General features: G+C 39.1%; 1 protein-coding gene across 2 annotated transcripts; it reads left to right on the forward strand.

The window, feature by feature from the left end:
* The first annotated feature begins 1,192 nt into the window (after nt 1–1,192).
* Nucleotides 1,193–15,281, forward strand: LOC140337070 (rab GDP dissociation inhibitor beta-like). 2 transcript variants are annotated; one of them, XM_072420592.1, is made up of 11 exons: nt 1,193–1,382; nt 7,375–7,482; nt 7,568–7,664; nt 7,965–8,069; nt 8,274–8,472; nt 9,250–9,381; nt 9,478–9,577; nt 10,008–10,179; nt 11,062–11,206; nt 11,919–11,973; nt 13,724–15,281. In XM_072420592.1, the coding sequence occupies exons 1-11, from the start codon at nt 1,338–1,340 to the stop codon at nt 13,874–13,876; spliced, it is 1,311 nt and encodes a 436-aa protein (XP_072276693.1). In that variant the 5' UTR covers nt 1,193–1,337; the 3' UTR covers nt 13,877–15,281. The 2 variants fall into 2 exon arrangements, with proteins under 2 accessions (XP_072276693.1, XP_072276692.1); XM_072420591.1 differs by having other exon boundaries at nt 1,197–1,382; nt 7,935–8,069.
* Nucleotides 15,282–15,501: the final 220 nt, after the last annotated feature.

Here is a 15,501-nt window from a genome sequence, read left to right on the forward strand (position 1 = left end):
CACAAAATGATGGAACACTAATACTAATATTCTGTTACACATGTTTTTGAGGCACTTACAGCAAACAAAAGATTCCTGTTGTTCTCAATGAGATTTCTGGACCTGTCAGCTGGTAGTTTGGCAATTCCTTTCTTAGCAAACTGCTCCAATTGTATCAGGTATGGGGGTGCTTCTCTAGATTCCATGATTCAAATGTCTCCATAGATGATCCAAAGGATTCAAATCAGTGTTCATACAAGGCAAAATCAGACAAGTCTAATGCTTTATTTTTTACTTATTCTTCAATGTGTCATTACACCACTTTAGGGCCCATAACCTATAACTGATATAGAGCCTTCTAATACTAGGCACTATATTTGGCCCCTGGAATCCAGCATCATCCAGCTCCCTCTTCTTCAGCTTGACTATCCCTTGTTTGCCCATTTTCATTCATTGAGTGTTACCTAGGGCTATCTGCATGCAAATACAGCCTGTCTGGGATTATTCACATTCCCAGGCTGATGTCTTCCATCTGGGCATTTTGTTTACCATATTTTGATGCATGCCCTCACCCAAGAGCCATACCACTGCTGGGTCGAGGGCTCCTGAATAAGGTTCCAAAGCTTTTTGTATTTCACCCTGCTGTACCCTCCCACTGGCCATGATCTGCCTGCATTCCAAAGAAAACAACTGAAATCCAACGATGACATTGATGATAATATGCAATGAAAATGTTAATCTACAAATTCCATTAGCATGTTCACAAGCAGAGAAAGGAGCCAGGGATGGCATAATAGATGAAGTTTCAAGTTTTTTTTTTCTACAAGATCACTACCCAAACTGATGGGTCTTTGAAATAGCTGTGAATAATGTAGGTTCAAATTTGGGAAAAAAAGAAGGGAGAAGAGGTAGAGATAAGGCAAGGGAGTAAGGGAGGCAACCTGCCTATTGTGCTGCTAAACCAAGAATTTACATCATGCAAAACCCCCTGGATATGAAATATTCTAAAATGAAAGACACCAAGCACTTGTTTGATATAATGGTACTGGGTTATTTAAATTCTATATATATTCTTTATAATATAATTTTCTTTTCTTCATTTCTTTACAATACACAGATGGATATTGTACCGACTCTGGTTAGGCAGCCCTCTGTTCCTCTGGGCTGGGCACAAGCTTGTTTCTACCTTGCTCACATGGATTACAAGCTTGTGGCACAGCTTTGGGTTACTGGGGCATGTTACAGGCTTATTAGGGCCTGGCAGATCTGATTAGGACAGCAGCTCGTCTCATGCAGTGTTATATAGTGAAGCAAAACCACACAGACCTGAGGACTTGAGTACCAGATACCATTCTGGCATGGAGGAAGAGTATGATGTCATTGTGCTGGGGACGGGGCTCAAGGTAGGAAAATTATTTGATGCTTCTTCTTTTCTCATTATATCTATTATCATCTATTATGCAATACCCTACAGCATCCAATCCGGAATCTTTTTTCGGTGATCTGAACATTGTCAGAAGTCTGATTGGCTGAACTTTGTAAATCGCATTTGCTATCTGCTTTATTATACTACTTTATTAAGAGGCCAGCCCTACTTACAGTGATAGTTCTTTTATTGTTCAAGTCAGAGTTGGGCCATCCACAAGGCGACTTTGGGCAAAAGCCTAGGGCCCTGTAATCCCCAATGGGCCCAACTACAACCTTCATACTAATTGGGCAATTGGTTAGTGTTGTGCACCTCCTTGCCAATCCACAGGCACTTGGACAGAATGGACTTGGCTTCTTATGGGTCGATACCAGTATAGACAATACAAATGGGGTAACTTCTTCTCTGCCCATTGCAATCCCTAACAATGTCAATGAAAGAATGGGAAAGAGAGGATGGGAATCTAAGCTACGTGGTCCCATTTTGCCTTATTTCCCTGATCAGAGTGTGCTAAGCCAAATTATTGCACTGGTAACCTCCATACCTACTGAACACTAAATGTCAATTTTGGCTGCACCGACCATTAAAAAACTGTTCTTCTACTCCTTAAATGTACAATTAGCAGGTCGGGAGTGGGTCAGTAACCTAGCTGTAATGCTAAAATAAAACAGTAATTAACTTAGACATTTTAAACTTGATAATTAATAAAAAATAAAGCAGAAATTACCTTCTATGAAAACTAACATTAAAGTTCTATGCAGACTATTGCTGTATGCCAATATATGCTTGGGCCCACCACTGTCCCTACCTAAGGTTTCCTATTGAGATGATTGGCAGTTTCATTGACCAGTAGTGTGGCAGGTAGTGGAGATTTTATTGCTTGTATGGCCTGCATGTTTTTATTTGTTTTTAGACTATTTGATTTTTTTTTATTGCCACAATATGTAACTTTCTAGAATATTTATAGTGAGCATTTTTGTTGTGCTTTTGTTTTTTGTTGTGGTATGTATGTTTTTATTCCAACAATGTTTTAGCAGGTTTCAGGTTTTCTATTGTACTGTTTAGTTATGTAAGGAAGAACTGTACATGAACCATAAGGGCTGATCAATGTTTTTAAACAAAATTTAGACAACTTCTACATTTAACTCATGATTGATAATGCACATACCATGCACTGTTTTTGAATGGCAACCCAATGCACCAAGGCAACACTCCTGCATTGCAATGCACTCCATGCAACACGCAACTCATAGCAGAGGGAGCATAAATATGAATTCCACACTGTGCTTCTTTTTGCCTGTTTATTCACAGGCTGGGATGGTCGAGGACCACCTGGACTCAGAGGAAGTGACCACAATGATGCTGGCCATTAGACTGGGGGCATCTAGCAGTCCCCCCAAAAAAATACACTGGGGGAAATCTCTAGCTTGCAAAAAACCTGGTTTTGTTATTGTATATATTCATTGTATTTCTTATTTTTGGTATTGTTGCTTTTGGCTGCGGTTCTGCTTAAATTAAAGACATCAGACCTTTCCAACTCTGGTTTAGTAGCTTTATGTGGGTGCACCTTGGGAAGTTGGCTGTCATCAATTTTTATGAGGATTTGTTTTGGGTGTGGTGGCTGTGATGCACTTTTCAAAAAGTCAATTCCCATTTAAATACGCAAAATAGCTCCAAGGATTGTATTTATAAAGCAGTGAATCTGACATTCACCAAACATTCCCCTGTAGAAAAACATGAATGTGTTGTCAATGGTAATGGTTGATTGTCCATCATAATAATATAGTCTTTCAAATAGTTAACCCTAGGCTGTTTGCAGCAGTGGAGGCCCTATTGCCCGCAAAGATCTAGATTGGTAGCAATAACAATGGCTCATACATGCATCCTGCACGCATTCAGTGTCTGCTGACATCATGAACAGATGAGAGAACTGTGAAATGTAAGCTCTTAGGAGGATTTGAGACACCGTCACCAGCCTGTGGCTTATATATCAGTCTAGTATGTCATGAAACAGGGATTAGCCCTATTTCCTTCATAATAACAACAATAGCAGCACAATCTGTGGAGTAACTGCTGGGGGTAGACAGGGGGTGAATGTACTGGGAACAGGAGGACTGGGGGGCTCACACATGGCTGCTATATACTGTTATTAGTTTTCTTTCCTTGCAGTGCTATCTGCTGTCCAAGCCTCTGACAAGCTGTGGACATTCAAGCAGAAAATGCAGCAAAAGGCAGTGTTTACCTGTTATGTGTGCAATGTGAACAGATCTCAACAAGAGTCCAAAAAAAAATGCACTGCAAAGCATGATAAACACAACAATAAACACGTCTCATGTCATCTACACTGGTTCATTGAGCTAAGCAGAAATCTGCTGACGTTCACTTTAAATGTATGTCAAAGGAAAAAAGAAAAACAACATTGAGCATGTTTTAAAATCTTGTGGCACCTACATACTGTAAATCTCAGTTGTTCTATAAATTGACTTTTTTTTTTTATTATTATTATTATTATTATTATTATTATTATTAATAAACTTTATTTAGGTAATGCCAACATATTAAGCAGCGCTGTACATTAATAGGATTGCAAATGACAGACAGATACAGACAATGACACAGGAGGAGAGGACCCTGCCCCAAGAGCTTACAATCTAGGGGGTGGGGAAGCAGCATATAATAGGAGGGGAGATTTGGAGTGGTGGGAAATAGTCGGGGTTTTAAGAGACAGAAGAAGATGGGAAGGCAAGTTTAAACAAAAATGGGTTTTGAGTGCTCTTTTAAATGAGCAGAAAGTAGGAGCAAGCCGAATAGGACGAGGAAGACCATTCCAGAGAGTTGTGGCAGCTCTAGAGAAGTCTTGGAGCCATGCGCGTGATGAGGTTATGAGTGAGGAAGTCATTAGTAGGTCATTGGAGGAGCGGAGGGAGCGGCAGGGGGAGTATTTTTTTAACCATGTCAGAAATGGGTGGGACAATAAAGTGGGACAATAACTGTGGAGGGATTTGAAGGCAAAGCACAGGAGCTTAAATTTGATTCTAAGGTGAAATGGAAGCCAATGGAGAGAACTACAAAGAGATGCAGCAGAAGAGGAGCGGTGGGAAGGATGGATAAGTCTGGCTGCAGCATTCATATAAGATTGTAGAGGAGAGAGTCGAGTTAGTAGAATACCAGTAAGGAGGAGGTTACAGTAGTCCAGACGAGAAATGATAAAAGTTTGGTGCATTTCCCATTAGATCTATGAAAAAACAGGTTCTGCTTGTGTGTGCATTTTTACATTGCTTCCAACCATTTTTTAACATTTATTTTAAAAAAAATACCGTAGTTATTGGGGGAGAGAGAGAGATGTGGTAAATGCGTATTTGCAGTTTTTTAGGTCTTTTTGGAAGAATATATGTTACTTTTTTCAGTTTACCTTTTTGAAAGAAACACAATCAAATCAGACTCTGACTATGCTTATTGTTAGCCAGTTACTTTTTCTACTTTAACTTCAGTTTAAAACAATAAAGGAACTTTCTCTCCCATTACATTCTTGCATACACAATTCAGCAATTTCACAAACAGCTCTGAATAACTTGATTTCTGAGGAAACATTACATTATAAAACTGCAGCCAAGAATCTGCCTCACTGAGGAATAGAGTGTTGACAGCTCACGGCCCCGGGTTGTTCTGCTGCATATTTAGAGGGCATCTGTCAGCTCTGCACAAAAGATGAAGCCATATTGAAGGGCTCGAGCAATATTCATGACAGGTGGAAGCCTCACAGCATGTTATTTTTTTTTGTTTTAGCTGAGTATGTAATTTATAAAAACTGAGCAAATTATGTTTCCATTATTAGTGCTAAGACCTGAAATCCACACTCCTAATGAAGCAAGGCTTTAGGGGACACAGGGGTGGTGTATACAACATGGCTGCATGGGGGCCCTGGGTATTACTGAATTGAAGGCCTTAAATGCACACCATTTCAGCCCCCGCACCATTCTAGCAACTGAACTGAAAGAAAGTGGTGATCATGGGTATTTTCAGATATGGGGGCCACAAATGCACACTATTCTAACTTCCTGCATCCCCTGCCAGTCTATCCACTGGGACCCTATATAAATTGGGGGCCACAAGAAATTGCCCACTTGGACATTTCTAAAATTGGCCTTGCTGATCTAAAAAGAGCAATGCTTATTCAAGTGTATTGGAAGATCTACTTCAAGCTTTGTCCTCATGCTCAATCAATATATCTAGAAACGGTCTTTAGTTATTTGTTTACAGCAGCAGTGGAACAAACACTACAGATAAGACTTTCTATTCTGTGAAAAAGGGAAGGAGGATGAACAATAGGCACCCCACTGTGCCCATCCCTAAAGAAAGCATTATCTGTCATTAGCATTCACTAGTTTGTGATTTAGCACATCCCTAAATTTTACTAAAGATGCTGGGGGACACTTTTACTAATGCTAGATTTGCAAACAATCATCTAACATGTGCAAGATGCATTATTTGCTAGGTGCTCTGTACAAACTCTCACGTCTGCTCTGATGGCTGCATTTGAGAATAATTTCACATGCTTATAAAATAATTCAGAGATCATTGACAGTTGTATTTGACCTGCAGTTGACCTCTGCATTACCTTGCTTCAAGCTGCTTTTACATTCCCTTTGAATTGTTTGGGGAGAAGATGTACATAAAGGTCCATTCACACTAACCTATATTGTGTGAGGACATCAAATCTCCAGAATCCATGATCCTCTCTGCACCCCCAGTAGTCACCTTCTAGATTTTACTACCAGAATGGTTTCTTTAATGGAAGTAATAGTATGACTTGATGTTTTTTTCTCATTTGTACAACAGATAAATTATATTTTTCTGTGGAAGACTTACTTTAATGCAAAACACATGGCAGCTAATAATAGATGGAATGACGCCACTGTATAACCTTGGTTCATTTCTCCAAAAAAATATTCTGTAGTACATTTCACTGATGGTTTATCTATAAAGAATTCTTCTTTGGAAGGAAAAGACAGGTAGAGAGAAAAAAAAAATCATAAAAAGGAGGGAAAGAAGGAAAAAGAGAAAGAAACAGAGAGAAAGTGAAGGAAATGGAGAGAAAGAAGTGAGGGGGGAGAAGGGGAAAGAAAAATTGGAGAGAGACAAGAGAAGAAAGAGATGCCAGGCAAGAAGGAAGAGAGAAAGGAGGAAGAGAGAGAAGAAAGGACATGAGAGGGAAAGAACATGAAAGAATAGCATAGAGAGAGAGAGAGAGAAGTGAGGCAGTAAACGAGTAAATGAGAGAGGGAGTAGGATAAAAGAAGAAGAAGAGAAAGGGGGGGGGGGATAAGAGGGAAGGGAGAACAGAGAGAGAAAGGGAGATGGGGAAGAGAGAAAGTAAGATAAAAGATTAAAAAAAGAAAAAAAAGAGAGAAAGAGAGGTTCAACGCTGATAAAAAGGATAATAAAAAAGCAAGGGAAATCTGTACATTATAGGCAAATATGGCAACTTGTCTGACAAAATCCATAGGCAGTTTAACTTTCTAAAATGACACAAAAATATAATCCAGTGTAGTTTTATTTCAACTTTGATTTCTACATAGCCAAGGTAGACTTTAGACGAGTGCAGCAGAGCTGGCAGGGGAAGCACCACGGTGACAAATTTTTATGTATTATACACAACTCAAATGTGCACAAATGCCAGCCTAATATTCATTATTGTTGCCTCTGAAATTCCTGTGCAGTTGTTATGGTGGTACAGTGGATTGTGAACTTATGGTGTGTTCATTCTGGGTTCATATACCTATTACCTAGCTCTGATTCTGTCTGTGTTTCTCTTCTGGTTGTTCCATTACATTTTTTACAATTGTCTTTGTAAACCTGTTGTGCCTTCTGTCAGTGTGTTAGAAATAATGGAAGAAAGGATAGAATGGCAGGTAAAAGTTTAGTTTAGTAATATAAACCTTAAAACACAAGTTTTTTTCTTTTCTCAGGAATGTGTGCTGTCTGGGATCATGTCTGTAAATGGAAAAATGGTTTTGCACATAGATCGTAACAACTATTATGGGGGAGAAACTGCGTCAATCACACCCCTGGAAGAGGTATAGTAGGTTTTTAATGATCATCCTTATCCTAAGGTTGCAGTGGTAGACAGAAGCCATTTATATCGTCTCTTCTCCTCCCCAGCTATATCGAAGGTTTCATGTGATTGGTCCTCCAGAGCCAATGGGCAGAGGCAGAGAGTGGAACGTAGATCTGGTCCCCAAGTTTCTTATGGCCAATGGTAAGAAAATATGTTGCAGATTGGGATAAACCTTCAAAACATCACTGAGCAAATCTGTAGAATCTGTTAGGAAATAAGTATTTGCATTATTCATGCTGAGAGACTGTGAAGGTTAAAGATTACCTATGGGCTGATAATTGCTTTCCTATAATCATTTGTGTACCAATACACACTATTTGGGGGGTTAGGTGTGGGTTATAAGAAGAAAATAGTAGCTGATTCTTGATTGCTTTACCTCTATGTGTGCGGTCTCTCTTCTGCTCCTGTTAGGACAGCTTGTAAAGATACTTTTATACACAGAAGTGACCCGATACATTGATTTCAAAATGGTTGATGGAAGTTACGTGTACAAATCTGGACGCATTCACAAGGTACCCTGCACAGAGGAAGAAGCGCTGGTCTCAGGTGAGTGGGCATATCCAGAAAAGAGTATTTTCATTATATTTGCTATTTATTTATTCCTTTATACCAGTTAGGTACTCTTCTACATCTCATAATGGTTTGCCAAAATTGCCCATTGAGGCCACAAAAAGCCCACCCTAATTTGATACAATTTATTATGGCACTCTTTCTAACTTTTTCAGTTGTTGACCTCTTGCTCACTTCTAGACTTAATGGGCATGTTTGAAAAGAGACGTTTTCGCAAGTTCTTGCTATTTGTGGTGAACTTCAATGAACACGACGTCAAGACCCACCAAGATATTGATCCCAAGAGAATGACTATGCGAGAAGTATACCGGAAATTTGACCTCGGCCCAGACGTCATGTCATTCACCGGTCACGCCCTGGCCTTGTACAGGAATGATGAGTAAGGAAAATTCATTTTAACAGGGATGATGGGGAAGTGTAACACTGTGCAATGTCATAGATCCTTATTAACTTACAAGGCAGATTTTCCTACTCTCAGCTCAGCAATAAATTAGATTATTTTATTAATTTCCTAAAAGTTTATGTTTATATTGTACTAGAGATCTTCTTTACAGTAGGTCTACACTTGGTACCTAAATTTCCTATGTTCCTCCACCAATGCTTACGTCAGTATGAGTTAACAGAAATATCCAATACTCACAGGTGTAGGGGGCATATGATTCACTCTCTATATTTCTTGTGACAGTGGTGGTGCAGGGTGATTGGCCACTCTGCCAACAAGTACCTTCAAGTAAGAATGCATAGAAAGTCCTTAGATCTATATAATGTTGAAGTCACAATTTAGGGATTATTAGTGCTCCCACACGCATTGCATTTACAGCATGTTCCAAGCTTGACCAACACATACCAATAGAGATAGTTAGCGTGAATTGGGACAAATGGCAATTTGTGATGTAATTGATTAGAGGATGCCTTAAGTAATGCAGCTGAATGCAACTTGTGTATATGAGCACCTAAATAAACCAGAAAGGGTGATGAATAATTTGCATCTTCATCCTGAACCTGTTGAGTACAAGCCCAAGCTAAAATGGTGCTGTATGTGAACTGCCTTCCCTACCTTGCATATGTAAGTCAATATAACTTAATCCCACAGAAAATTCTTAGATCTGCACTACTAGCAATTTACCTTTTAACCATCTATATTTTTTTTTTGCAGCTACTTGGATCAGCCTTGTTTAGAAACCATAAACCGAGTTAAGTTATACTACGAGTCCCTGGTTAAATACAACAAAAGCCCCTACCTGTACCCTCTGTATGGTCTGGGGGAGCTGACTCAGGGCTTTGCCAGGTGAGAACACTAATTCCAAGTACTGAGGTTCCAACAGTGGGTGGATTTATTGGATCAGGTCTATATAAATAATTTAATTTCCCCTGTCTTTTGCAGGCTAAGCGCTCTATATGGAGGAATATATATGCTCAACAAACCCATAGATGAGATCCTGATGGAAAAGGGGAAAGTAGTAGGTGTGAGATCTGAGGGAGAGGTATGAATGCGTTATCATGATTATATGGTTCTGATTATCCTTTCATGTTTTGCCTTTTCTGCAAATGGTGCCCAACTAAACCCAACATATCATAAAAAGAAAAAGTTTTCATCAGTTAAGGAAAAAAAAAATTCACGATAGGCAAAGCAAAACTATGATTCTACCCTGAATCTAACCTGTGCTTTGCCTATCGTGTTAGATTGCATTTTGCCTACGTGTGTCCATGAGGTCAGAAGATCCAAGCACAACCAATCCTCTTTAAACCAGCTATTACTCCACTGTTGCATAATACAAAATCAAAATACATTTTTCAATGGTTTATTAGGACATCTGACTTGAGACTATGAGAGGAACTCCATTAATATTTGGCACCAAGGTCTTTTATCTACACCTCTGGTAAAAGCTGTCAATGTTCCATCTTACATTACAGATCGCTCACTGTAAGCAGATTATCTGTGACCCAAGTTATGTACCTGACCAAGTAAAGAAGGTCGGTCAAGTGATCAGGGTTATCTGCATCCTCAGCCATCCAATCAGGAATACCAATGAGTGCACGTCTTGCCAAATCATCATTCCCCAGACGCAGGTCAACAGGAAATCAGGTTGGAAGTAACGCATACCTATGGTTTAAAATTCCCCTTTTATTAAAACAACCTTAACATTAGTTACAAATATTTAAGCCACATGCACCCTGTAAAAGAAAATTAGTTTTATTTACTTGTCCGGCAGGCAGACACTACAGTATTTGCTCTGATCAAGGCATCCAACACTTTTAGTGACATGGAGACCTGGGGGGGAAACCACAGCATTCCATTGGTGACATGGCCTCTGCCACATCAAGAAGTATTGGATACCAGTGCCAGCTGTAGTTCTTAAACAGAGCCGCCATTGGCATTGATACCCTCTGAATGTAAATACAACTATATATTTTTACCAGGTGAAGATGGCTTTAATCCCATACCTCCAAATCTGCATGCCAGTTTCTTTCCTGTTTGACACTTATCAACCGGACAGAAAGTAACAGCAAATGTTCCTATTGGAATGCAGCAATAAATATGTGGCAGAGACAATTAAAAAAAGTGTATGCCACCTATTTACAACGTCCTTATTCTTGCCAGTAATATAAAAGGCTCATGCATCAAATACAAAGTTGTGTGTTTATTATTAAGGATTCCCTCAAAAGAGGCTTCTTTCTTCATCCTTGATATTTATTGTTGTTCTTTACCTGCAAAGTATAGATTGAAAAATTAGAACATTGTGTCTTCTGTCTTTTATTTCTACTCTTTTTATGTCTCCCATAGGATACATTCAGCATCAAAGGATGGCTAAAAATATGATTTGTTATATTAATTAACTGGGGGTTGTTTTCAGAAACCAGCACAAAAAGCCCACTCCTACCCATGCGCTCACGTTGCTCATATGTAATAATATTTATAGCAGGGGTGATTAGAACTGCAATCTGTCATATTTTTCTCCCCGCACAGATATCTACGTGTGCATGGTTTCTTGTTCGCACTGTGTGGCATCAGATGGGAAGTATGTTGCTATAATTAGCACGACGGTAGAAACTGAGAATCCGGAAAGTGAGATCCAGCCTGCCCTAGAACTCCTGGAACCCATCGATCAGAAGTAAGCAGAACCAGAACAGGCAGAGGGCTAACTAGGCTCATTCACTGTTGGATTTGTATTGTCGGAGCCTGTATGCCTGCAATATTGGAGCCCATAAGTAAGACTCCTCTGTTGGGGGTGGCCTTCTTGTTGGCCTCCTTTTTAATCCTAGAAGATGACAACATACCAGTTATCTCATGAGAGGATGTAGATTCTATAGTCCATTGTCTAATGCAGACTTTTTACCATGGAGGAACCCTTGATATCACTTTCAGGTCTCAGGGAACCATTGCCAATATTTATGCTATGCCCAATTCATAGTACATTGACCTGATGGTAAGTAGGGAAAATACCTCTTACATTGTTGGCAATGTAAGGAACCCTGGTTGAGAAACACTTTTCTAATGTAAACTTCCAGTGATCAGTAACGGCACATTTGGTCATTTGTGTTCTTTTTTTCAAGTTGAAACAACTTTTGTCCCAACAGGAAGGGGAAATCTTACAAAGAATAGAGCGATTCCACCAACATTTCTGTTAAAAGAAACATTTCTGTTAAAGGACTTTTTCCAATTGTATTAAGGTCTGCTTCTCCTGCTACTCTCCGTTGCACATGCCCCCTGCTTGGTGGAAGTGTTAAACTTTTTACATATCTGGCGAAGTATTGCCCAAATGCAGTACAGTGTTTATGAATGCCTGTGTTATTGTTTGATTTTGTGTCCTTTTTATCATGTAGGTTTGTCTCCATTAGTAACCAATATATCCCAAAGCATGAAGGAACAAAGAACCAGGTGAGACCCTTGGGCAATGGCCCATTCGGATCTTGGCATTGTGGTGGACTGTTTTATTGCACATTCACATTTTTTCACGCATTAATGCACATTGTAATATGGTAGCCTATTTTATTGGAGAGCTGAAAACAGCAAAATATCCAAGAAAACAGGCATGCTACATTTAAAGGTGATGTATTATGGGCTGCTGCAACATATATACAATTTTCTTCTGATTTTAGTTCCTCTTAACATATACACAGAACGAATAGTTCAAAACGTGTACTCTTTGAAAACTGACCTTTAAAATGGAAGTCCGGTGACGTGCAGATATATGCAGATAAGGAAAGAATAAAATAAGAAGAGTGTAATTCAGTGCATAAATTCTGAATGAAAACAACACATTAAATTTACTGTTACTTTAAATCTGACTTCTTCTCAGGTTAGCAGCAGCACTAGGTAATGAACTCAGGCTGACTACTCTGAAGGCCGAGGAAGATTAGAGAGTTCTTACTAGCAATGTCATGCTCACATCACAGCACCGGCCTTGCCAGGGGGAGGTGATGGTGCGTCTCTTCTAAGTGGGCTATTAGGCATGCATGCTTTGCTGAGAGGTGCTGGCACACGGATTAACAAACTGCCTTGGCATTCTGTCAGCCACCAAGAGACAACTTGTACTCTTGTGTAGATATTTTTTGGTGTTTAACCCTTTGCTGCCTTTACTTAAAGAGCCAGAAGACATATATAAAGTTGTTTATGTAAAAAGTATTTCAGTTAGATTTACAGGTGAACATATTTAAGGTGATTGTAGTTGTATTTGTGTACTTTCTACAACAGAGTAAAGTACTGTATGTGATATGTTTTGCATTTGCACAGTTAGATTTGCAGGATAGGCTTTTGTGGGTCTATCCACTTCTTGGTCCAGGCAGCACTGACATAAAAATGTTTTAGTAAAAGCAAATACTGTATATGGATATTAACTGTCATCTCATAAAAAGTGAAAACTGGGCAGGCAGGCAAAGGACTAGTCACCAGTATTGCCTGTGGTCTCCCTGCAGCTGATCTTTTCCCCATTAGTGACTTACCATGACTTCTTCTTCATTGTCTCTTTGTGAAGAGGTGGCCATTGTGATTGAGCCAGGGTTTTGCCTCTCTGTCAAATGAACCACTGTGACTACACCATAGTGCCCAGTTCTGGAAGATCAATTCACTGGTACAGTCTCAAGGACATAAAATGGTGGAAAACGTTATTGTATGACCCTTAGCAAGTATGACCAGCCTCAGTTCTACTACTCCCAAAAAAGCTGGAGAAGACAATAATTTTCTAGGTCCATGCCGTTTTGTTTTGCTTCCTTATGTGCAGCAAAAAAGGTCGGGGAAGCCCAGATGAGCATTATGAATAAAGAAAAAGCAGGGTGATCCTTGCACTGCCCGTTATCAGGTATAGCTTCCTCTCCAGCAAGGAGAACAGTGAGCAGCACAGCAGTGATATGCTCAAATATCCCTCCAGATCTGGAGAACATAGCAGCAATGACTTATATGGAGCCATAGGGCCCAACGCACAGGAACAGTTATGCTTTTTGTTGCATTTTAATTTAAGTTTGATCACTATTTAGCCTACTCTCGGTTGCATTGCAGCTTAACAAATCATCTCCAATATCTATCGTTATAAATATCAGATGATTTCATAAATAATGGCTGGTTTGTTCACACATATCTATTCCTCACAAAGACATATTTGTCTGATGACAACTTCTTTATCTCTCCATAGATTTTTATCTCACGATCCTATGACGCGACCACGCACTTCGAGACAACCTGTGACGATATTAGGGGCATCTTCCAAAGAATGACTGGTGCCACTTTGGATTTCAAAGACATGTTGACTGTAAACTCAGAAGCAGACCAAGAGGATGAACACTGACCAGCTTCATTGTTCAGGGTTTTTTTTAATAAGGTAGTGCTTTGATATACAAAAACCCCCAGCAGCCATTCAGAAAAATTATTATGCTTGCAGATTAGTGGGTATGGGTTCTTAAACATAGCACCGTGCTTACTGCCTTATTAAAAGCCCAAATATTTTTCTTTTTTTTTGTAATTAAGGATACATTCAATTCAAAAGTGACATTTTATTTTTTAAGTGAAGCTTGGTGCACTGAATCAGCCCCTGGTTTCTCATATGTGTTGGATACTGGAACAGTGAGATCTCCCTGCCATAATTTCCAGTTCCTTTCCATCTGGGAATTTTGGGTGTCCCACCACCTTTGTTTGTTTCTGCTCCTCTTGTTTTATTCTTCACCCACCTTGAACTTTTAAATGTTCCCACCTTCTCTAATGTGTTCTCAGCCATTTTTACAATTTTTATTGTACCAAATAAATAAAAACTTCAGTGGGTACCTCTCACGTATACATGAGTGGGTACCTAAATATGTATAGAACAAAGCTGAATGCATCCCAGGAACTAGGCTTGAAGATCTCACTAGCAAAGTCCCCAAAAGATTTGTGACTGTCAGGTGTTTTACAATTCCAGCATTGACAAATCACTGGAATATCTTGGGTGGAGTGAACCTCTGTATATATTTCTCTCTGCCTTTATTTCATTCTGTCTTTAATATGTAAATGTTTTCTTTTTATGGGATCAGTTTCATTTTTATATAGATGTCACATATCCAAAATGTACTTTCTTTCCATCTATTGTATTGCAGAACTAAACCAAATAAAAAAAATGTCAGCAGGCAGGTTCTTTATTGCAGAAGGGACAGGTTTTTTTCATTTTACAATAAAACAAACTTACCTGCCTGTTTGCAATCTTCTCCATAAAGTACACTGAGCTGAGCATGCAGCATAGTTGGCTGCAAAGAATGAATATTTTGTTCACATGCACCAGAGTTGTGTAATTCTGGCCTGGAAAATCAAGATGGCTTAAGATCCTAAACCTGGAATAGGGCTGGATGAAGATGTTGTCGATGGAGTGAGGAGAGTTAAATAATTGTGAATAGGCAGGTAAGATTATTTTATTAATAAAGAACCTGCCTGCTTACACTTTATTTTTTATTTATAGGTTTAGTTGCATTTTATTATACATTGAACAATAATGGAAGTGATATTCCTATTAATATATACAGCTGTTAATAAAAGCCAATAATCAGTGTTGAGATGTAGTATATTTTTATATATCATCAGAATGATTGCTTGTTTCTTATGTGTTATAAAACAATGTCAGTGTCGCGTAGGGTGATAAATATCAAAGCATATTCCTGGTTCACACTTATTGGTGTGCGATTGAGCGTCAATTTGTATGCAATAAAGATTTCTTTGTATCTGCATTATTGGAGTGTCTTGACACAGATTTCTTTCCTTTGATGGAGAGCTGGCTGGTAATCACACGGCGGCCTTGTCTCCTGAGATAGAAGCATGATTTACAATAGCGTGTTTACAATATTCTATTTTGGGAATCAATTCAAGTTCAGTCGGTACAGGCCAATGTTACTGCCCCTGGGGACCTTCATCAAGCTATTGGCTTTTGCTTTATCCTGGCTTGCTTTAGCA

The sequence above is a fragment of the Pyxicephalus adspersus genome, chromosome 8, assembly GCF_032062135.1.
Source record: "Pyxicephalus adspersus chromosome 8, UCB_Pads_2.0, whole genome shotgun sequence".
Lineage (NCBI taxonomy): Eukaryota > Metazoa > Chordata > Amphibia > Anura > Pyxicephalidae > Pyxicephalus > Pyxicephalus adspersus.